General features: G+C 38.4%; 1 protein-coding gene across 1 annotated transcript in view; it reads right to left on the reverse strand.

Annotated features, from left to right (window-relative positions):
- afap1l1a (actin filament associated protein 1-like 1a) overlaps positions 1 to 23,678 on the reverse strand; it is a 99,464-nt gene that overhangs the window by 37,475 nt on the left and 38,311 nt on the right. Inside the window, exons 6-11 of the mRNA XM_048603572.1 lie at positions 22,713 to 22,811; positions 19,585 to 19,796; positions 14,197 to 14,376; positions 9,374 to 9,454; positions 6,669 to 6,762; positions 1,297 to 1,446 (exon numbers count right to left, since the gene is read on the reverse strand). Coding sequence (XP_048459529.1) covers positions 1,297 to 1,446; positions 6,669 to 6,762; positions 9,374 to 9,454; positions 14,197 to 14,376; positions 19,585 to 19,796; positions 22,713 to 22,811 — 816 coding nt within the window. The remainder of the gene's footprint in view (positions 1 to 1,296; positions 1,447 to 6,668; positions 6,763 to 9,373; positions 9,455 to 14,196; positions 14,377 to 19,584; positions 19,797 to 22,712; positions 22,812 to 23,678) is intronic.

Raw genomic sequence — 23,678 nt, forward strand, 5'->3', positions numbered from 1 at the left:
TTCTCCCCGTGTCTGTGTGGCTTTCCACCAGGTGCTCCAGTTTCTTCCCACTGTCCGATGATGTGCAGGTTATGTGGATTGGCCATACTAAATTGTCCAGGAATGTGCAGGCTAAGTGGATTAGCCATAAGAAATGCAGTGTTACAGGGATAGGGTAGTGGGTGAGTCTGGGTGAGATGCTTTTCGGAAGAGCAGTGTGGACCCGATGGGCTGAATGGTCTGCTTCAGCACTGTAGGGATTCTATGTGCAGATTAGGTTGAAATCGACTATGCTAAATTGTCCATAGTGTCTAGGGATGTGCAGTCCAGGAGGATTAGCCAAGGTAAATGTGGGGTTACAGGGAGAGGACAGGGGGCTGGGCCTCAGTCTAGATGGGATGGTCTTTAGAGAATTGGTGCAGACTCGATGGGGTGAATGGCCTCTTTCCACGCTGTGGGGATTCTGTTCTATGCTAAAATCATCAGCCTGAAACTTTACCTTTCTTTCTGCCCACAGATGCTGCATGACATGGTAAATATTTCTGGTATTTCCAGGTTCCCATTAGGAAAGGACATTTTGGCTAATTGGTACCAGAATCACAGTAAGAAGGGATGGTTGGGAGTGTGGGTTTCATTGATCTATACTCTCTGCTTATCGGAAATGTCACTATGTTACAACTTCACCAAATTCACACGTTATGACATTATAAAGGTAGTGATGCATACAAAGGCAGAGTGTTATTGAAAATTTCCAAAGGCTGCATCCAAATGTAAGTATAGGGAATGCCCATTGGGAAGCTCCACTGCTCATCCCAATAGACATTTCAAGATCTGAAGGAGGTTCTCAAGGTCCTGTCTACCTTTTAGTCAAGACAAATAGCGCACCTGAAATAATTAGAGTTTATCCCCTCTTAAAGAGGCAAATTACTGGCTGCTTTGTAAGGAGATTGATAGTTGCAAAGGAGAACTCCTTTTAAATTTTTTTGTCAAGACTGCAATTTCCTAGGTGAGCCATAACTCCGTCATGGGGGCAGTTCATATACTGTTTCAAGAATAGATCAAATCTACTTGAGGCTGAGATCATGGGAATTCCTAATGTAGCAAGTTCTTCCTTTTGTAACAAGGATCTTGTTTGGATTGCACAGGTGCTGTGTATTCACAGTCATCTGAAATCTTGAAAGTAATGTTGGGGTTGGAGTTAAAACAAAACTGAATTATAAGCACGGCTAATATTTGGTCATATGACAACAGTTACAATAATGAATATGCTGGAAATATTTATGGATCCAAGTTACGGAACGTAGGGCTAGTACTAACCACAGCATGGAATGTCCTCTTCTGTTGAAGAAGTCTGTTCTTCGGAAGCTTGCTTCTTCTTAGCCAAACTTATGATGCGCGTGATCTTCCTCCCTGCAGCCTTGCTAACTGTGCCTTTCAGTTCGGCTAAGCCACTTCTCTTCCCTTTCACTAGATGATGATAAATAATAAAATTAAGTCACATTGATGTATATGTCTTACATAAAAAGAAAGCTGCAATCTTGCTTGTGGAATGCTAAGGAGGGCTTTTGCAAGATAGAGAATAGTTATTCAACAGATCATGTTATTCTTCAGACTATGACATATATATATTTTTTAGCAAAAAGCAACATGCACATGTCTTTTACGTCTATAACAAAGCCTGGCTTGTGTCAAGCAAATGTTACTACTTTAAAGAGAAATAATAATTTGTGTATTTTATCTGGCTAATGTAAACAATGAACAGTTTGAAGATTTCAATGTGGTATTTAAAATACATCAGGCATACAAATAGGGAGGTGACAATATGTTAAAGGAGATTAATGAATTTTGGGGTGTCTAATTTGAAATGAACAAAGAGGACAGAATGTTTACAAGATTCCTGACAGAAACACAGAGTGGAATTTAATGTTCTCCCTGATTGTGTGCTTTGCGGTGGAGAGGCCTTTAATCAAAAAGCAGAGTGATGGGTGGAGATTCCATCTCTTTCTTGCTAATGTGCCAATTAAGCTTGTGGCAGGATTGCCAGTGGATGACCTGGCTGCGCTACCACCAAATGAGGCCCTTAAGTAGTATTCAGCCAGCAGTATACAAATCAAAAGGACTGCGGGCGATGTAAATCAGAAACAAAAACAGAAATTGCTTGAAAAGCTTAGCAGGTCTGGCAGCATCTGTGAAGAGAAATTAGAGTTAATGTTTTGGGTCTGTTCTGAGGAAGAGTCACTGGACCTGAAATGTTAACTCTGATTTCTCTTCACGGATGCTGCCAGACCTGCTGAGCTTTTCCAGCAATTTCTGGTTTTGTTTCAACTAGCAGTAATTGCATGACTTGTGATGCTGGGAACTGTGAAGTAAGGGCAAGGGGTTCAGGGTGGTTCAGACCTTGGTTAAAGGCACTCAGCGCCCAATTGAGGGACTTGGCATCGGAAAGGGGCAAGTTGAGAGCCACCCGTTTTCTCTGGTTGATGATATCCATCCTTGAAATCCTGGGACACCAGCTCCCTGTCATCACTCAGCTGTGCCCGGGTCTATGGTGATCCTAGGCCTCGGCTGGGTGTAGTATCGGCAGCTGCACCAACTCCATGCTGGCATTGCCGGGCGGTGACGAGCTACTGGTCTCTGCTGGGCTGGATGTTCACTTCTGGGGTCTTTGATCTCTGGGAATGTTCACTGTAATCCAGCAAATCACCTGATTGCCGCTTACTTTGGCATACTCTTCCAAAAAGAAGCACTCCAGGGCTTTCACCAGCTCTCCAGTCGGTATCTCCGACACATCATTTCAATTAAATACCACCCTTAAAATTCTATTTTATTTGGAAGCCGCATCTGATAGCCTGAATGCATCTGTTTGCTGAAAATGTCTTTTACTTTGTTATCCATAAAGTATGTTGTGTGCAATACACAATGTGAAACTGATGAAAATCCTGTTCTAAGTAATAATTCTGATCTAATCAGCCAGGTTCCTAGCTCAGATTTGAAAGTCCCAGCTTAAATGGCCTTCTTGATTCTGGCAAACATAAAGAAAAAGACAGGAAGCTCTCAAACCTTCAAATAATGAAATAAAGCCTTCATAGCCAAGATCTCCTTTACCAGTTCCCATAGATTTATGATATGAGGATATAACTAAATGAAAAAGTACTAGACAAAAAGTAAATCGATACAAAATTAAATAGACATTCACAGAAAAAGACTTTCCAGAATGGAAAGCAGAATGCGACATCTATGTCCCTAATGTAAAGGTCAGGAGTGTGTTTGCCCCTGCATTGTTACCTCTCACTCTTGTGCCATTAGTTGGCTCAAGGAATGTCATGTGCCTCGTCTGTAGCTGGCAGCTCCCTTAGCCCAATAGTGCCACCAAGCGTGGGGTTTCTGCTGGGGATGTATCCAGTCCCCAACAACAGACCGATGGGAGTCGGATATAAAGGCAAGTATTGCAGAATTGAAGGGAATATTGCTGGGACCAGGTTGACAGTAACCAGTGAGGGATGTGAGGTGGGTGGGTAGGGCTGTTGGTGAAAAAGGCAGAGTAAAGGTCGCTCCTAAAGGAGGTGTCCTGCCTTTGCACCTGGTCACCAGCCTGAACAGTAAGACTGTGAGGTTGCATACTTTGTGAGTGGCCTCTTGTGCTAAGGGTTAAATGCCAGTGGCTGCAGGATGAAACTCTTATGTGGTTTTAATTGGCCATTTACAGGCCCCTTGTGAGTAGGCGTCCCAAAACTCTCCCCATGCCAGTAAGACCATGGGTGGGTTTGGTAGTAGGTGCTAAGAAATGTGCCAACAGCATGCACAAAACTTACAGCCACCACCATGTACCAGTGTGTCCCAAGGAAGTCTGTTAAATCCAGGCCAAGCATACTATTATTTAGCTGCAGGATCTTGAATTTCATTCTAATGAAATATCTTGCTATCAATATACAGTGCTTAACGCAAACACACACTGATCTGGTGTGTTCTTTGTCTGGCTGCCTTGCAGTGAAGAAAATGTCACTGGCAGCATAAAAAAATTCCAGCCGTGTTTCCTACAATAAAATCTGTAAACGTTGATCCATCTCATTTAAAAAACTATCCTCAATCAGTAATTCAACCATTTCCCTTAGGAGATAAATTATGGTAACTGGCTTCTGAGAGATTTGGGGAAGCATTTTTTAGCATCTAATTTAATGCAATTAGGTCTGTCCTTTCACTGATGAGTAGGCTTTCAGAACCAGAATTGAGCACAAGCTCCTCCCTCGTGAAACCAGCCTCTCTCCTAATTAAAGTTAATCTCGTCAGATGCCTGTTCCTTTAGGTTAGTTACATGCTCAAGATTTCAATAGTCATACACAGACTTGAGCTTGTTTTTCTGGCTTTTTTGAAGTTATTAACATTTCAGAAATAAAGCAAGTTTCAGAAAGATTTGCAACATTCCTTTTTGTGTCATTAGAATATTTTAAATGCAGGGCTGAATCTTTCTTTTCTTGGCTAAGTGTCAGTTTTATCAGGTTTGTTGGACGGTTTCTTGCTGCAAGGTCTGACAAATTCTCTCGCCATATTTTGTCCAATGCGACTCATTTAACTACCTACCCCACTCCTATGGTGATAGCAAGTATTGCAGATGCTGGAGTCAGAGATAACACAGTGTGGAGCTGGAGGAACACAGCAGGCCAGGCAGCATCAGAGGAGCAGGAAAGCTGACTGGTTGGGACCCTTCTTCAGAAATAGGGAGGGGGAAGAGAGCTCAGAAATAAATAGAGAGGAGGGGTGGGGCTGGGGAAGGTAGGTGGGATGGTGTTAGGTGAGTGCAGTAGGCAGTGATGGGGATTGGTCAGTGAGGTGGGAGGAGTGGATGGGTGGGAGAGAAGATGGACAGTTTGTGTCAGGTCAAGAAGGCGGAGATGAGAGGGAGGGTTGGACATGGGATGAGGCTGGGGACGGGGAGATTTTAAAACTCTTCCCACCCCCCGGCCTCATCCCATGTCCAATATGAATGCCAACATCTTTTTGTTACTCAGAAGTTCCCCTCCTATTTTATAGTTTCCAGCATGCTGATAGATCTTCAGAAGATTTGTCTTGTTGTTACTGCTGACATAGGAATTTAGGAGGAGAGAATTCAATCAGAGATAGTAGGAACTGCAGATGCTAGAGAATCTGAGATAACAAGGTGTAGAGCTGGATGAACACAGCAGGCCAAGCTGCATCAGAGGAGCAGGAAGGCTGACGTTTCGGGCCTAGACCCTTTTCAATGTTGTGTTCAAACTCTGCTCAGAGCTACATTTCAAAAGCCTGATATGAAAGCTGCCAATTTTCTGTGCCTTATATAATTTGCTTAGAATAGCTCTCCAGTGTGATCACATTACTGATTTTTTTGTGTACAAGGCTCATACATGTTGAATGTCTGCAGATCAGCCCTATTGATATCAGCCCTTTGTCAGTGATAAGCATTATCACTTCAATATTCACATGTTAAGTTGATATGCACCTTTCAGGTTAGATAACAGCTAACCCCTGAGGTTCATTGCACTTTTAATGTAATTTGTTTTTTTTTATTATTCATTCATGGAACGTGGGTGTCGCTGGCTAGACCAACATTTACTACCCATCCCTAATTGCCCAAAGAGCAGTTAAGAGTCAACCACATTGCTGTGGGTCTGGAGTCACATGTCAGCCAGACCAGATAAGGATGGCAGATTTCCTTCCTTTAAAGGACATTAGTGAACCAGCTGGGTTTTTCCTGACAATCGGCAATGGTTTCATGGTCATCTTTAGATGCTTAATTCCAGATTATCATTGAATTCAAATTCCGCCATCTGCCATGGTACCCCTAGTATATAATAGTAAACAATGATTTTATTTTAATCTATTCAATTTATATAAAAATTAAGTAAACAGTTAGAATCTGCATACAAGTTGCTTTCTAATATTTAGGCTCACTTGCAATAAATTATCATGTTCATATTTTAATCTCACTGCTTTATTTATTTAGAATCAAAATACACATCTATCTCTTTGAAACCCTAAAAGCATTTCTCCCCTGCAGGTTTTATTCTATCAGATTGGAGCAGAAGATTTATTAATTTGAATAACATTATTGCATTCAAACTGATAGAAAGTGGAACAAAAACAGAACTTGCTGGAAAAGCTCAGCAGGTCTGGCAGCATCGTGAAGAAAAACTCAGAGTTAGCGTTTCGGGTCTGGTGACCCTTCCTCAGAATTGGGTTCTGAGGAAGTGTCACCGGATCCGAAATGTTAACTCTGACGTTTTCTTCACAGATGCTGCCAGACCCGCTGAGCTTTTCCAACAACTTCCATTTTGTTCCTAATTTACACCATCCACAGTTCTTTCAGTTTTTATTTTGATAGAGAGTGGACGTTCTTGGTTTAAGTATATGAGCATACAGATACATGAGAAAGGACGGTTAAAGACCAGTTGACTGTCACATGGTCTAACTTCTCGAAGTATTATCCTACTTACTCATGCAGCATGGGAGAGGCAAATTGGTCAAATTAAGAAAACAAAACCTTAGCGATTTGCCTATAACCTGCAAAGCAATATTTTAATTCTTATTTTGAAACACCTCATTCATATTGATGGCACAATAGTAAAGTTACTTTCAGAGTTTGCTTCAGAAAGGACTGATACAACTGGAAACAAGGCATTGAAAATAATTGTTTACTTTGCAATGTAATGACTTACCATGTTCTCTACTTTCTCTGCCATTAAGTGGCGATCCATTATCCCCTATCACTACACTCTCAGCATCTGAGGCCTGTTTTTCATTTGATAATCTCTGTAGAAAGGCACGGAAACCAAGATTAATCTTTTGTTTTTACAATACTAGGAAGTCTTACTCTTGTTTCCCAGACATTTGCCTCGAGGTGCATAATGTGAATGGGATACCAGCAAGAACAGCAATTCTCACAATGAGGCTGAAATTCTCATCTTTGCTAACTTTGATAAAAATGTAGTGGGATATTACTCTTTATGTTTGTTTAGTTTTTCATTAAAATTAGTGAGGTTAAGTATTTTGATTTCAATATTTAATATGCTTTGAAAGGAATCTTCTTGATGGTTTTTCTTATAGATGCTATCCGAAAGTTTTATATTCTGTTCATAAACCATCTGAAGATTTCTATTTAGCAAATTCTTTATCTTGTGTAAATTTATGGCCCATTTGTGGTCAAAATATGTTTCAGCACTATGCAAATATGTGTAGATGTAATCACTCATATTCACCTTTCTGGGGAACAACACATGCAGCAGATGACTTTTGCTGGCAGTATTTTCTAACATTACCTCATAGTTAGCATTGTGAGCAATGATTTAGTAATTTAAGATTTAATGGAAACAGCTGTTGAAGTCTTATCTTCTGTGTACTGATTGTTATTCTGACAACAATGAGAAAGTTCTGGTCAAAGCCGATGTTAAAAAGAAAGCTTAAGAACCTTATTGACCCTATTTACATGAAGTCATTACATAGCCAAAATCTATTGCCAACTCATTCACTGAGATGCAGTAATATAGTGTGATTTATTTACTACTTAGCTAATAGACCTGTGTAAAAGACCACAAATTAAAAAGGTGACAACAGATTTGATGAAAGAAATATCTGCTCTTACTTATATCATACCAACAAATCTTCAAACTTTCTTATAGTGCATAAGACTAATTCCATTGAAGCAAAGGTTAATCATTGTATCAAGTCTTTGTACAGGCACACACACATCAAGGAATTGTAACTGTTGATGCAGTAAATTCATTGTCAAAATAAAATTAACCAAGACCAGATAAATGTGAATAGATGCTCTTTCTATTCATTAGTAAGAATAAGAAAGCAACATATTGGACTATTTTCAGATGTTCCAATTGTTTTAGTTTTCTGTGGTCATCATTATTAGTTAAATATATTTTCCCTAAACAAATTAAGTATTTCTTCCATCTTCACTCATTGTGTTCCATATGTGCTGGTGTGGTTTTCCAATTAAAGAAGTTGAGAAAATGATCTATTCTCTGATTTCTGCCAATACATGGAATGAGAGGAATATACCCAAGAGTTTTTGTTTTCTATCCTCTTTATTCTTCCCTTGTTCTATGAAGATGACAAATTACACTGTTGCAACGGATTCACTGCCACCAGTAGCTCTCGAATATTTTGTCCATTTGGCTCTTATCTACATAAGATCTGCATCTAACACAGTATCAGTAGCAATTCAAACATAAAGCCAAGCCTGACTTTTCTTTGTTTTTCTTATGTCCAGAAGTGTTATCACACACACCCAAACAGCTTTCTTTCAACCACCAAACCACCCGTAGTACTTTTCACCTATTATCCACCACCAATAAATCATCTGTGTTTCCAATTAATCAAATTATATGCAAAGGGGAACACAGACCACCAAAAGTGAAGCAAGGTAGGGAGAGAGGGAGGGAGGGGCTCAATAAAAATTGAGCTGGATCAGGAAAACCAAGCCTGACTGTGTTTTTCCTAAATTAACCCATTCAGAGATGTTATTATCCACATTTCAAGCAGGTGGGACTTGAACTCAGGCCTTCTGGCCCAGAGGTAGGGACACTACCACTGTACCACAAGACCCCTCAAAAACAAAAGCAACCCTGACTTGCTATTTTAACCAGAATATGTGGTTAATGCTGCATATATTTTCTAATCAAACTGTTCAGAGATGTTATTACACACTGCTGGAGAAGGTTGGACTTGAACCCAGACCCTCTAGCTCAGAGGTAGGGATGCTACCACTGCGGCACAAAACAAAACAAGCCTGACTCTACCCTTAGCTTAATTCCTCACACATGTACTTTCCAACAGGAGTGTTTGGAAAACAAATCAAGAGCAATAATAATAGTTGACGTTTTTATCCCTCAAACATGACTGAAATAACATATCTTAATGCACATCAAATGCAAGATGGATATTCCAGAATGTTTTATACCACATGATGCATCCATACAGACTCATTTGGGCACTTTATTAGTCCAGACCCTCCAATGGGCAGATGTGATGTGGAGATCTTCACCTGATGAAGGAGCAGCACTCTGAAAGCTTGTTATTTTAAATAAACCTGTTGGACCATAACCTGGTGTCATCTGATTTCTGACAATGACCAGATAGGCATTTCTGGATGGCAGTTACGTTTCAGGCAATGGCAATAAGAATCCCCGAAGCAGCAGAGTTTGAAGCAACTGCCCAAGAAATGCTTTACAAATTGTGAAGCAACGTAAGCAACCTTTGCAGCAAAGTTGTGTGCTTCTTCTGCTACTTCTATCATCAACATATTCCAGTCTACTTTTAACTAATATTTTCAGAGTGAAGTAGATCTGAACTTTAATTGTGTATCATTAGGCATAAAAAAGTTAATTTAAATTCAAATCTATCATGCGTTTACCTTTTCCAATTCTAATTTTGGTAGAAGTGGTGATGTTGATCCCTCAGGTCCACTGCACTGACTGCATATTTCCCTAATTATCTAGAGAAATAAAAGCAAAACACATGAAACATGGAAAATCAGCAGTCCGTTTTACATCTCACACGCATTTAACTTCCACTGAAATCAAACAAAAGTTTCTCTCAAAGTACTGTCACTGAAGTTGAGGCACTTACTGGAAGTAAATATAGCATAAAATCAATCTCTCTTGCTGTTTAAATTAGGACGGTATATTAACTGAAAGTAGTGAGGGCCAATTTGGTGTACAAAGTAAAGCTTAGAACAGAACTTTGAGAATGTAGAGAGGAAAGAGCAAATAAACTGCAAAAGGGGTCAAAGTATCAAACTTCTGGATTAGGGAGAAGTTAGTGGGTATACTATTAAGAAGTTAGCATTTTGGTGGTGAGGCGATGGAACTATGCATTCGACAGAGTTTAGAGAGCTATATGTTTTTGACTTATATTCAAACCATATTTGCACAAGTTGTGGATTTATGTAACAGTCAAGATGGCGTTTTCATTCACTTTTCTTTTGGTGACCCAGGTCAATAGACTGTCTATGGTCAGATCAGCTGAGGTTATGTCTGGACTTGTCGTTCCGCTTTAAGCATTTCTCAAAAGATTTAACACTGAAATCCATGTGTGAAACAATGCAAGGAAACTGCAGTACAATTTCACAGTCAAGTATATAGGCCTAGTGTGGGATCAAACTATCTTGATGAGGAGATAAGGTTTTCATGACTGAAATAATCCAATACTCTGATTCCCTCTGAGAAACTGTGAACGATCAGCAGGAAAACGGAATGGAAAATTCAAAAGGATCAGATATCAGACAAAAGTAGTTAGGATTATGATCCACACCAATAAAAACAAAATTCACTCCAGAAGGGTATCTATTTTCTTTCTCAGCTTCCCTAAGCGATAATTCAAGACTGACATAAACAAAATCTAATGCATACAATCCTTTAACTTGCTTCAGCATTCTGAAGATGATCCATGGAAATTCTGAGAGATTTAGTTCAAATGTGGCAGTGCACACGCACGCGCAAGTTACATGGTTATTCTTTTGACCCTTTTCTTTTATTTCCTTTATTGTAATTGCTAATACCATTAGGCAGTGCTTATACTCTTAGTCATCAAAGAAGAGTCATGTGGAGAATTTATTTGAATTAGAATTAGTTTGCTGTCTATAGTTTCAATTAAAGGAATATGATTTCTTCAAAAGACTCCCTTAGGTTACGGCATAAAATACTGCAGCTACAGGGTAACAGAATCAATCTTCTATTTATATTTACAAGATGATTTACTTTAATTTGAAATCCTGGAATTAAGATGTCACAAATAATATCTTGTTACGCAATACTATGATTTATTTTATTAGAAAAGACCCCTTCCTTCATGTTCTAAACAAGTAGCCAGTCTTGTTACTTAAGTAATGAATATGTCCTTAGAGAGCAATTTCAATATACATTAGATTTTTTTTCAGATGATGTGCTTGACACCTGTTTGAATAAGAGTATATTATTACTGTAATACAAAAGTCTTATAGCACCATGGGTGCCTCTGACCCAGAAGTGCTACCCTAAGGCCTGATGGCCAAGGAAGGTTAATTCCATGGTGCAGCAAACTAGGTTGAGTATCACCTTGTAAATCCTTCTAATGCATGCCAATGATAGGTGATAAGAGTAGGAGAAATTCCTGGCCAGCCAATACAATGAACAGCAAGTTGAAGTCTCACTTTCCATAACTACAGACTACAACAGGCATGTAGAAGTATGTTTTGCCACAGCAGCATAGACTCACTGAGTGATCTCTAACACCCTTCACTATGCTAATAGATAACAACTTAGTATTACTCGAAACATTGACTGCTCCGTTCCTCCAGATGCTGCCTGGCCTGCTGTGTTCTTCCAGCCTCCTGTCTGTCTACCTTGGGTTCCAGCATCTGCAGTTTCTTTGTCTCTAACAACTTATATTTTGTCTAGAGGCCTTTAATACAATGAAACATCCTATGATGATTCACAGGAGCATTTTAAACTACAATGATAATGAACCACTTGAAATATTAAGTCAAGTGCCAAAAAGCTTGATCAAAGAGCTAGGATTTAGGGAGCATCTTGAAGAAAGAAATTTGAAACTGACAAGCAGAGAGATGTGAAGAGGGAATTCCCAACTTTGGGGCAACTGAAGGTGCAGCCACCAATAAGGGATAATTAAGATTCTGATAATCAAGAGATCAGAATTAGATGAATACAAGATTTTCTGACGATCATGGGGCTGGAGAAGCTTGATGAGATAAGCAGCAATGAAGCCGAGGAAGGGATTCAAAACGAGGATGCGACATTTAAAGTTGACATTATTACTCAATAAAGCCAATGTAGGTCAGACAGCAGAGGGGTGATGGTGAATGGGACTTGGTGCAAGTTAAGACATAGATGAAAAGTTTTAGGATAACATTAAATGCAATATAACATGGCACGTCAGCCATGCATACACTGAAATAATTAGGTCTAGAGTTAATAAAGACATGACTGAGGATGGAGGCAGTAGTAATGTTGGCAAAGAGGCAGAGACTGTGGCAAAGTCAGGTGGCATTACAGTAGTGCAAATAAGTTGTCTTGGTGTTGGGAACGTGTGATTGGTAGTTCATTCAAAATCTGATTTTTCAAATATATTTAACTATTGTTACCCATTCTGTTCTAACTCTCTTTCTTTATCTCAAATTTTTATGTAAGGATTGATAACATTGTACAGTTAGGATGAATGGGCAATATTAAATAAACTCCAACAGATGGAATGTCTGATGTTTGTGGACGTATGGTTAACTTGTTTCCTTAATACTCCACTACCTCCTGTTTAAAGTATTTTCTCTTTGTTTGTTCATGGGCTGTAAGTGATGCTGACTAGACCAGACTCTCACGGCCTGGAGAAGGATATGGTGAGCTACCTTCTTGAATCACCAGAATATTTGTTGTGTAGCTTCCCTCGCAGAGCTGCTTGGAAGGGAGTTCTAGGATTTTGACCCAGTGATAGAGAAGCAATGGTGAAAAAGTTCCAGTTCACGGTGATGTGAAACTTGGAGGGAAAGTTGTAGATGGTAGTATTCCTATGCATCGCTGCTCTTGTAATCTAGGTATCTAGGTCTTGTAAGATTAAGGAAGTCAGGATGAGTTGGTACAAAGCATCTTGTAGATGATACACAATGTTACCAGAATGTTTTAGTGGTGAAGGGGGTGAATGTTGAAGGTGGTGGGTAGGCTGTTTAGTCTTGGATAGTGTCAAGAATTTTGTGTTTTGTTGGAACTGCAGTCATCCAGACAAGGGGATATTATTCCATTGCACTTCTGACTTTCATCTTGTACATGGTGGACAGGCCCTGGGGAGACAGAAGGTGAATTACTCACCACACAATTCCTGGCCTCTGGCCTGCTCTTGTGTTTATATGGTCAGTTCAGTTCAATTTCTGATCAATGGTGACCACCAGGATGTTGACCATGTGGGTTCCAAAAATGATAATGCCATTGAATGACAACGGAAGATGGTTAGATTCTCTCTTATTTGAGATGGCAATTGCCAGGCAGTTGCTTGATACTTCCCACTTGTCAGCCCAAGCCTGGATATTGTTCAAGCCTTGCTACATTTGGACCTGAACAGCTTCAGTATCTAAGGGTCATGAATGATGCTTAACATTGATCAATCATGAAAAAAGAAGTTCTGATTTTATGATGGAGATGAAACAGATAAGATGGTGAAGCCTAACACACTCCCCTGAGGAACTCCTGTTAATAATGTCCTGGGGCTGAGGTGATTGACTTGCAATAACCATCTTCCCATTTGCCAGGTACGAGTCCAACCAGTGGAAAGATTCCTTCCATCTGATTCCCATCACCTCTAGTTTCGCTAGAGTTCATTGACATACACCCGGTCAATGCAGCCTTGACGTCAAGGGCAGTTACTGTCACTTCACCTCCGGAATTCAGCTTTTTAATCCATGTTTGGACCAAGGCTGTAATGTGGTCAGAAATGAGGTGATCCCGGCAGAACTCAAACTGAGCATCCGTGAGCAGGTTATTCTTGAGGAAGTGACACTTGTTAGCACTGTCAACGATTCCTTCCTTCACTTTACTGATCATGGAGAGTCACTGATCGGGTGATAAGTGGTTGGGTTAGATTTGTTCTGCTTTTTATAAACAAACTATAACCAGACAATTTTTCACATTGCAAGCGGTGCAACTGAACTGGTAAAGTCAGCTTAGGGACATGGCTAATTCTGGAGAGATTTGGATTTTGTAAATTTCCTTCTGACACTAGCGGTGCATCATTGTACATACCTTCATTTTTTATGACTGATCAAATTGAAACTTTGAACATTTGAAATTAGTTGAAACGTCAGCACTATAAAGTGTAAGCAATTGAGATTTATTCCAGTGGAGTGATCTGCAGTGTTGAAGGAAGCAATGGGGATAATGGGATGAGTGCTACAATCCCTTTTCTTTGGCTAATAAATTGCTTTAGTTCTTCACTCTCAAATGAAACATCTGTGGCTCTTAAACATTGAACAAAGCAGCTGGATACAACCTTGTATTCGAGTCTCCTACAGACGTTCTGCTAGCTTATCATAACCAGAAATATAACAGCAGTTTTGACATACTCCTCTGAGCCAGAAAGATATTGTTTCAACATGCAAAATTTACAAAACATGCGGGAATATTTTGCACAATGGTGTACTATTAAAATCTTGGTATTCATGATTGTAATGCATTTACTATAAATTATTACCAGCACCTTTAACCATTCTTCTGCTTGCTCTTTGCTTTGTACAGCTAATACCAGTGCCTCTGTTCCTGGTTGGGAGAACCTTAGTTCATGTTTTTTGCGCCGACCGTCTTTAGGCACATAAATAACATTGCACACATTGAGTGGTAGTTCCATGTGAGGCTGATGGTCTTTGGAGCTCTTGTAACACTAAGAAAAGAGAAATACACATTCATTTTGCATTTATTTGCAAGAAAAGTCCAATATAAAGCCACAGCTTATTCCTCATTAAGGACAGTTCGCGTTGCCCTGTTTTAGGAAGGATTTAATTAAGTTGGAGATGGTTCAAAAAAAATATTTACCAGGATGTTGCCAGGAATGAAAGGTTTGAGTTATAGGTAGAGGCTGGATAGACTTGGACTTTTTTCGTTGGAGTGTAGGAGGTTTGGGGTGACCTTATGGAGGTTTTTAAAATCATGAGGGGTGTAGATAAGGTGAATGGCAGGTATCTTTTCCCTACGGTGAGGGATTTCAAGACAAGGGGGGATATTTTTAAGGTGAGAAGAGAAGATTTAAAAAGGATATGAGGGGTAACTTTTTTTACACGGACAGTGGGTCGTGTGTGGAATGAGATTCCAGAGGATGTGATGAATGCAGGTATAGTTACAATGTTTAAAAAATATTTGGATAAGTACATGAATAAGAAAGGTTCAGACAGATATGGGACAAGTGCAGGCAGGCAGGACTAGTTTAGTTTGGGATTATGGTCTGCATGGACTGGTTGGACCCTTCAGGTAAATGACGCTTTCTTGAGTTCTGAAGAAGGGTCACTGCACTCAAAATGTTAACTCTCTTTCTTTCTCCACAGATGCTGCCAGGCCAGATGGGTTTCTCCAGAAATTTCCAATTTTGTTTTATCAGATCTCCAACATCTGCAATTCTTTGTCTTAGTTTAGTTTTTCTCAATCACTTCCTTTAAGCTAAAACTCATTGAAAAGTATGAGGCAGATTTTCACCAGCGAGATGGGAAACTTGAGGCAGGAAATCTCCTGACTTGGCAGACCCATCTCTATGGAAACAAGCTCCTGTTGCATTCCTTTTTGACTCCAGGGATTGAAGCATAGCCGGTTTGGTCCCATCACCTCCAGAAGCTGTCTAATGACATCCATGGAAGTAGATGATTGGCAACGTGGTTTGGTTAAAGATTTGTCTCAATCTTTTAATGCTTTCACCAATTTGTTTAAAAGGCTGATAGGCTATCTACCCACCTTCCATCACTTACATGCACCCACTCCCCATAACACAAAGCCACCATCATGCCCCCTCAAACCTTTCAGGCCACATCCATAGCTTTGTATTAACCACAAGCAAGCTTCAAAAGCCATATGAAGATGAAAAAAACAATTAAATTCCTAACAATCTAAGAGAATGATCACACACACTTGATTTGGAGGAAAAAGAACACATTCATGAACCCAATTTAAAGGATTTAAATCCTAACAAGTGCTCAATCTACTGTAAAAACAAACAACAAATTTCTCTTTGTTGACCATTTCAAACACAACTAATTCTTCAATAGTTTTTTTAAAAGGGTCAATCAAAATGCATCTCCAGCTGCCTAGCTCAGATAAGTGGGTTTAAAACTCAGACAAGTATTCAGAATGGGCTCAGCTGCAATAGCAGCCCTTTGGAAAACACAGCAATAAAGTCCACTGAAACTCAGGAATGCACAGCTTCAGGAGCCAGTGTCTACTTTTTACTGCAGTCTAGTTTTTCATTTTTAAAGTGCTAGGGAATAAGATCACTTCAGATCATGACAATAAAACATACTTCATCTGCTTTTCATAAGTGTTTACACCCCCTCCATAAATTGATGACACCCATACTGAAAGCTAAGGCCCTTAGAATAGGGGAAATGTAGTTCATATCAACACAGCACTAATTTAGAATAGATTTCTGGAATTCTCATTCCTGCCTGTGGGATTCACAATCATCCCCATTCCTTTTTGGGAAAAATAGGATCTGTTAGAAATGAGGCAGATCTTCCACATCCAGGTGCTGCCGAATATTTTTAAAGGCCTTCAGAGTTAGGCTGCATCTATGAAAATCTGACCGTATGCCTCGATTCAGTTTGTGTTGATTATCTAGTACGCTTGTAATTATTAAACATGTCTAACTCATTCTGGCAGCTCATTGTTGGTCTCAATCAGGAATTATGAAAATAAAGCTGAAGCAAACTTGCCAGTAACAGACTTTCATCGAAACAATTTTTCAACACCCAATGAACATCAGACTCTCATTAATATGCTCTGGATTGAATCAGTGGCCAACCTATTTGTATCTCAAACTGGCTGACTTATTATCAATAGTCCACGTGATACAAATGTAATTTTTAGCATTAGATCAAAAACTGAAATCATCGTGATCGTCATCATTGGAGATACCAAATATACATACTTTTCTAAGTATATAATCACTTTGTAAATGTTCTCAAAAGGCAACTGAGGCTTCTGCATGTTTTCTGACTGATTGCTTTATCGATTGTAATTAAAGCAATCTGCTGAAATAAAGAGCTGTGTTAAAACTGTAATTAAGAGTATAACAGCACAAATACCTCATACTGTGTCATGTCATTTCAACAGAAGCCAGGACTACAGACTAAATACAGCATTGTTCACTAAGTGCATAAATCATGCTATAGTGCCAGAATGGAATATAAACTAGTGAAAAATTATAAACTAAAATTTCAAAACTGTCTTAGGTTTGTAAACTGAATGAATTTAAACATTATTTTTTGCTGTATCAACTAATGTTAAGGAAAATATCATTTGCCTATAGAAGCATGCTCTGATCAGTGTCAAATTATGAAATGAATTCATTTTTTTAACAGTTTGCACTGCTTCAAATTGTTGAGACTGAAAACTTGATTGGCTTACATTTTTGGTCATTTTCTGTTCCATTTTCCCCTTGGAGCGCTACACCATATTAGCTAAACTGTCACAAATGAAAGGCTTGAATATGTTGTCAACACTGCATGTGTTCCACAGGCATGCGCTTACTGGGTCTTTTTAAAATGGATATATGCGGTTGAAATTTGTTCATTAAGGGTTTACTAACAATAGATCTTCCAAATCTGTCCCTTAGTAAGATAAGCACAATGGACTACTCAAAGTTAGAAATACATCTACATTCATAGGATTCTTGTCCATTCTGCATTCCAACACACCTGCATTCTGATTTTACATTATGTGATGCAGGTATATATATTGAAAGCTCATTGAAGAAGTGTTTGGGCACATAAGTAAAGCCGAGGTTTTTATTGCATTTAGAAAAATATATTCTTAATTGTCGTCAAAAGAAAATTAGGTACATTAAAGTTTAATTTTGGCAAACTTATATCTTCTTTATAAAAATTAACACAATTTTGCCTTAATTGGCAAAGAACAGAATTAAGACAGAAAGGCCACAGAATAATGTAGGAAACAGAAGTATCACTATGAAGAGTAGTAAGGGATACATACACCTCTGAAACAGGTTAAGGAAAATGTTTTGCAACAGAGCCAAGAGAGTTTTACTCTACACTTTATATGTTATATTGTTAGAATAAGGCTTGTTAGAAAAAGACTTGCATCCATGTATAGCTCAAGGGGCAATCTGCATACAGAACAAGCTATAGCCTGTACCAGATAGCCTCAAACACTGCCCAGCGCACAATGCCTCATCAGTATTTCCTTTTCAGCATAACCATGTGTTTCCCTGTAGGCATGTCAACTGATTGATTGAGCTGGATTTTCATCTTCAAGGAAGGTAGTGGGACTTGGGAAAATCCCTGAGATGTGCAAGCTGCCATCAGGCCAGATGACCCCGGAAGGATTTCAGAGGTAGCCACAAGGGCTGCTGGGTACTGAGGGCAGACTGTTTAAAAGCCTGACTTCAGTGCTGTGGGACTTCATCCCAGTTATAATAAAAACAGTAAGGCCCACCTGACCTCACCCTTCACACCCCAAGCAATCCCATGCACCATCCATACCAACCCATGCTCTGCCACGGTCTCTCATACCGTCCAAGCCAAGCTATGCACTTCCATGTTGATATGCCCATTGTATTGTACCAATGATTCCTACATTGGCAAAAGGATATGTTTAAAATGCTTTCTTCAAAATAGTTTATACTTTTCTAATTTCTTAAAAAAGCTGCTTTAAGGATGTCAATCAGACACATTCTTTAAAGTATCAAATATCAATTGCAGAAATTGCAAGCACTTGCACCTAATTTATCTTGGGTAAGTGAACATTGTGCAATTGATAGAAGAGATCACAGTGAGAGCTGTCAATCAAGCAATGTTTTCTCTTAGGCTGAGCTGTTCCAATAGTTTAGTATATGCGTAGGCTCTTAGCCAAGCCTCAATGTACTCCTAACAGAGTTTCTGCTGTTAGTCCTTTAAAGGGCTTGGATGACTGATAAGTTTATTATCTTGTAATGAAAAGATTTTTCCTAAGGCAGTGAAAGGTTGTGAATGAATGAATGACATGTTTAAAAGCTTTTAGAACAAATCCTACTGTCACTATAGGGTTCATTAGTTATAAAAAGTAGCTGAACAGGCATTTTAGTCTATTGCTTAATGTACAGGGTATGAAGGATCATGGTTGCTGGATGCTGTGGCATAGTTTTATACAGAAAGGCACGGGGAAGATATATTAAGCTTACCTTTCAGAAGTTTCCATCATTTCAGAATACAGATCCTGGCACCTCTGAGGTGCTGTGAACCTCAAGTTCTTTAAAAGTTTGGTCCAACTCCATGAACATTGCTGACAACTAGACAATGCCTATCTCTGCAATGGTGCTAGTGCAGTTGGGAACCAGGAATGCAGACATGCTACCTGAACCAGCCTACATACTTAAATGATACAGTAAAAATCAGAATTTCCAGGAATGTGGTTAGAGATCCTGGAATTAGATTCTGACTGCCATTTTCACACTTCCACGGAATCGCACTGACTCCATAAAATTCCAGCCTGTTATTATAGTTGCATCATAACTGGTTACTAGTTTATGCTAACAAATTCACATGTTCAGAAAATGCATGTTTTAAAACAATGAATTCTTGATAGTTGATGGTTCATGCATTGATTTAATTTGAAAATAGATGTTTTTAAATAGATGAGGGATATTAGGCTTTAAGTTTAACAGTGCAAAGTGTCCATTCACAAGAAGTGATACACCTCAAGGTAATCATATATTCCCTAAAAAGTATAGCTTCCACTTAAAGCTGCATTTAGATTTTTTTCAAAAAAGGCACAGGGCTATTTTGACATGATTCCAAAACCTTTTCACAGGGATCTGTCCGCTAATTGGTTAAAATTCTGATGTGCTTCAAAAGTAAGCCCTTCCAAGTTTAAAGTTTAACAATCAATTTACCAGAAGTCTGTTTTCCTTAATGACACAGAGCTGCTTGGCCCACTGCCCAAAGCGCTTCTTCTTCAGTAGAAAGGCACAGATTTTGCAATCTTTCACCAAGTCCATGGAGGCTTCCTCTGATGGCCACTGATGGGTCAACCGTTGACCTTTCCCATCTTCCTCCTCTTCATCATATGATTCATATGCGCTGCTCATTACATCCGAGTCATTGTCTATGTGAAGCAATTAATATATTTTCAACAAAGCGCTACAATCAGTTCTAGTATATTTGTCACGTCATAGTTCTAAGTACTCTACATTTTTAATAACCTCAGTATATCTAGTCTTTCATTCTTCTTTTTCTCCCTGCTAGATTTAAGCCCCCTGCCAAACTAACTCATTATATGATAATTCTGTACAATGCATCAGCATTCTATTTTCTTTGCTCATTTAACATAGGACTGAATCAAATGGAACAGAATTCATATTTAACTTTAAGTGAAAGAAATGTTCATCCTAATTATATTGGCTTATTTTATAAACATAATTCCTTCCTTGTTTTCAATTGAAGGAACAATTTTGTAACTGAGATCAGGAAAAAGAAACTATTGATTAGAAAGCCTTTGTCAGAAAAGCTGATATAAGATGCTAAGAAAACAGATGCACGGAAATATGCAATTGTGAACATCAATTGAAAATACCACCAAGCCTGGTTGTAATATCTTTCATTATCAAATTGTGTCTGACAAAAATGGACACGAAGACTACCCACTTTCACTCATTCACCTGGTCAAGGTGCTGACTGATCTGTGAGCAGTACCAACACAGCTTGATGCCAGGACTGAGCTTCTACAATAATATGTGGAGAAGAGAAAATGTGCCAGAATAACAAAGATTGTTATCTGAAAAATATCCCGGGTTTGTGTGCTTGCTTCATTGATTATATAAAGCAGCCTCCTTACACTGAGTGGGAGAAGGTCCAGCAGAGCTGTGTGACAGTATGTGACTATAGCTGCTAGAAGGAAATGCTTCAAGGTCACAGTGTCCACACCTACAGTGCTAATTCATCTTTTCCAGTAATTGGATGATGATGATCCTGCTGTGTATTTCCAGCATTTCCTGTTTTCATTTCAGATCTTTTGTAATTTGCAGTTGTTTTAAAATCTTCATTTTGCTGAATTGAATATTAGCTGAGGGGCATATCCTGTGTATTTTGTAATGCTCACCAGGCAATAGATCTCATAATATTGTGAAAACCTTGTAGAAAACAGTCAGCGAACATGATATGAGTTTAGATTGAAATTACTCATCCTTCCAAATGTCATATTGTGTGCATGAAAGCCTCTGCTGCTGATTTCTCCATTGCCATCATCAATACTACTCTGTAATCGTGCAGCCAGAGCCTTCTCATTCCATAGGCAGAACAAAATATTATCTTCAAGTGTTCTGCTTTATAATCCAGCTGAGAACTGGCAACACTACTAAATGCTCTCGAGTTTGAATGACATTCAAATCTAGGATTAAATCGAGGGACTTTGCATGGCAGGGTACAGTTATGCTTGTGGTGAGTCATGAGCTTCCTACTTAAAGAATTTTAAACTATGAAAACTCTATAAACTCCACAGATGACATTCAGAATGATAAATCACCTTCATCCAAATACAAATGGGTTTCACTGATCATTCCTTTAAAAGGTTTTGTAAAATAATCAAAAGTATTCAGAAATTTGAAACACAAAAATGAATTGAAGATATGTTATAGATGTGTTATAGATCTTTAACCTTCAGTAAAATAACTCACGAAATTAATGATGTTCAAGAAAATTTGTTAAAAAAAGACATTATTTGACATTTCCAAACTAGAGCCAGTGGACTCAAAATGTTAGCTCTGTTTCTCTATCCACAGATGCCAAGTTTCTGTAACATTTTCTGTTTTTTTTAGAAGAAAAATAGCTTGAGGTTTGTGAGACACTTCCATTCTGTTTACAACCCTGAACTCCACGTACTTTTCACTTCAATTATCTAACTTACTACTGCCTTTGGATTTCTTTCTTTGATTTTGCTTCCTGCACTATTCCATTCAGAGTTAACAGAAGCTTCAGAGTTAGCATTTTTGGTCCTTTACCTTTGGCCTCAACATGTGTTTAACAGTGTGGAAGACCATCCAGCTCTCAATGCTCACACACCCTCAACCCCCACCCCAACTCTCATAGTACCACTTACTGTCCATGTCAACACAATGTCACTTCAGGGCCGCTACCCATCTTCTATGGCCATTCATACATTCACTGCCAACTGTATAGCCACTCATCAAGTATCTATTTTGGACAGACCTCAGGAGACACATGGAGATGAAAAATACTTCAAACAATCTAAAAGACCTCTCACTCTAAAACACTTAATAGTGAAAAAGGTTCCCATTCATAAAAATAAAACATTAAAAGCTTTTAATTCTCATGGTTAATTTCTTATTAAAGAAAATTAAACTCTCAATAAATCGTTATGTTCATAACCCGCTTGTGACATAGTTGTAACTTTTGAAACTCAGCCGAAGAATCACAATGAAATAATATCCTTTGGAGAGATACCAACAAAGAACTCTATTTGAAATTTTATCACCAGATGCTATTAGTTTTCTCCAAGTTGAAGCAGATGGCCTATTATCAAAACAGTCCAGCAAAGGTGTATTTTAAATGGTCACTGATAACTGCAATCTACATTTTTATCAAGTTTAAAGAGCAGGGGATGTAAAAAGCTTCAGATCATGACAGTTTTATAGATCTCATGCACCCCTCAAGACCATTTAATCTGCTCCAACAATTTATGACTCCTGCAGTGCAGGCTAATATCATTGCAACAGACAAAATAGGGTTTGTTTGAATTATTGACTTAATTTAATCCTGATGATTTTGTTCTTCATTCTTGAGTGAATCATATCTCTCCAGTCCCCTATCCCCATCTACAAAGAAATTGGATCTGTCAGCAATGAGGGTATGTTTTCCCATCTGCCATTTTCAAAAACCTAATTTGTGAGTTCTTTCTAAAGCCTAAAATATGAATTACAACATGCCATGCCATACCTTGTACACAATTACTTATATTGAAACCTTTCAAAGTAAGCAATAAAAGGAGGAAATATTATGTAACTACATGAATGCTTATGTTCTCCAATTATCCTGGTAAGTGGGTAATTATTGTCAGCATCTTCATAGTAGCCATCCTCAATAGAGTTTGGTGGACTGGAACTGTCTGAAAGAAAGGGAGTATATAGAATTATAAAAATACCTTTTGTAAAAAAATCTTGAACCAGATTTGACTAAAGTGAAATAGGTTTAGAAAAACAAAAATTGCATTTGCATTTACAGCCTCAGAACACCCCAAAGCACTATACAGCTAATGAAGTATTTTTGAAGTGTAAACACTGTTACAACATAGAAAACAGTAGCCAAATTCTACACAGCAAGGATCCACAAACAGCAAGATGAAAATCTAAGATATCCCCCTCAAACAATTCCACTGAACTAATTGGACGTTACTATTACCATCTTTTATAAATTTGCTTTTATTTATTAAAAAATCTTTGAATGTAAGTTGATTGTAAAATATTTTTGCCTATTTTGCCCTCCAATAATATTTAACTGGTGCCGTGTTTTACACTCCCTTGAATAATGTGGTTCTATCTCTTATAGTCTTCAAATACATCCCTTTACTTATGCATTTCCTGAAACATTAATAGAACCACATTACTCCTGAGCTTGTTTCTTGAAGAATATTATCTTAACTGCGTTATTAATATTTCAATATTTGCTTTTCTTACTGTACTTATTTATTGATTTAAAGTCTTGGACCAGTTTGATTGGATTTGAAATGTGACTGCTATTGGTCTGATCCCAAACCTGACTGCCAAGTTTATGCTGTGATCCCATACAAAACCACCAAATTATGTTACGATCTGGATAGGAATGAGTAGTTGTTTGTTTTTAATTTAGGCAAACGTTGTTATCAGACGATTTACTAAGAGAATAAAGCAACTGGATTCCATAGGTTTGAACAAACAATAATGCTATACTGTACAAGTCAAAACATTAATACAATTTATGATGCTTTTACAATTTA

The sequence above is a fragment of the Rhincodon typus genome, chromosome 12 (genome assembly GCF_021869965.1).
Source record: "Rhincodon typus isolate 14 chromosome 12, sRhiTyp1.1, whole genome shotgun sequence".
Lineage (NCBI taxonomy): Eukaryota > Metazoa > Chordata > Chondrichthyes > Orectolobiformes > Rhincodontidae > Rhincodon > Rhincodon typus.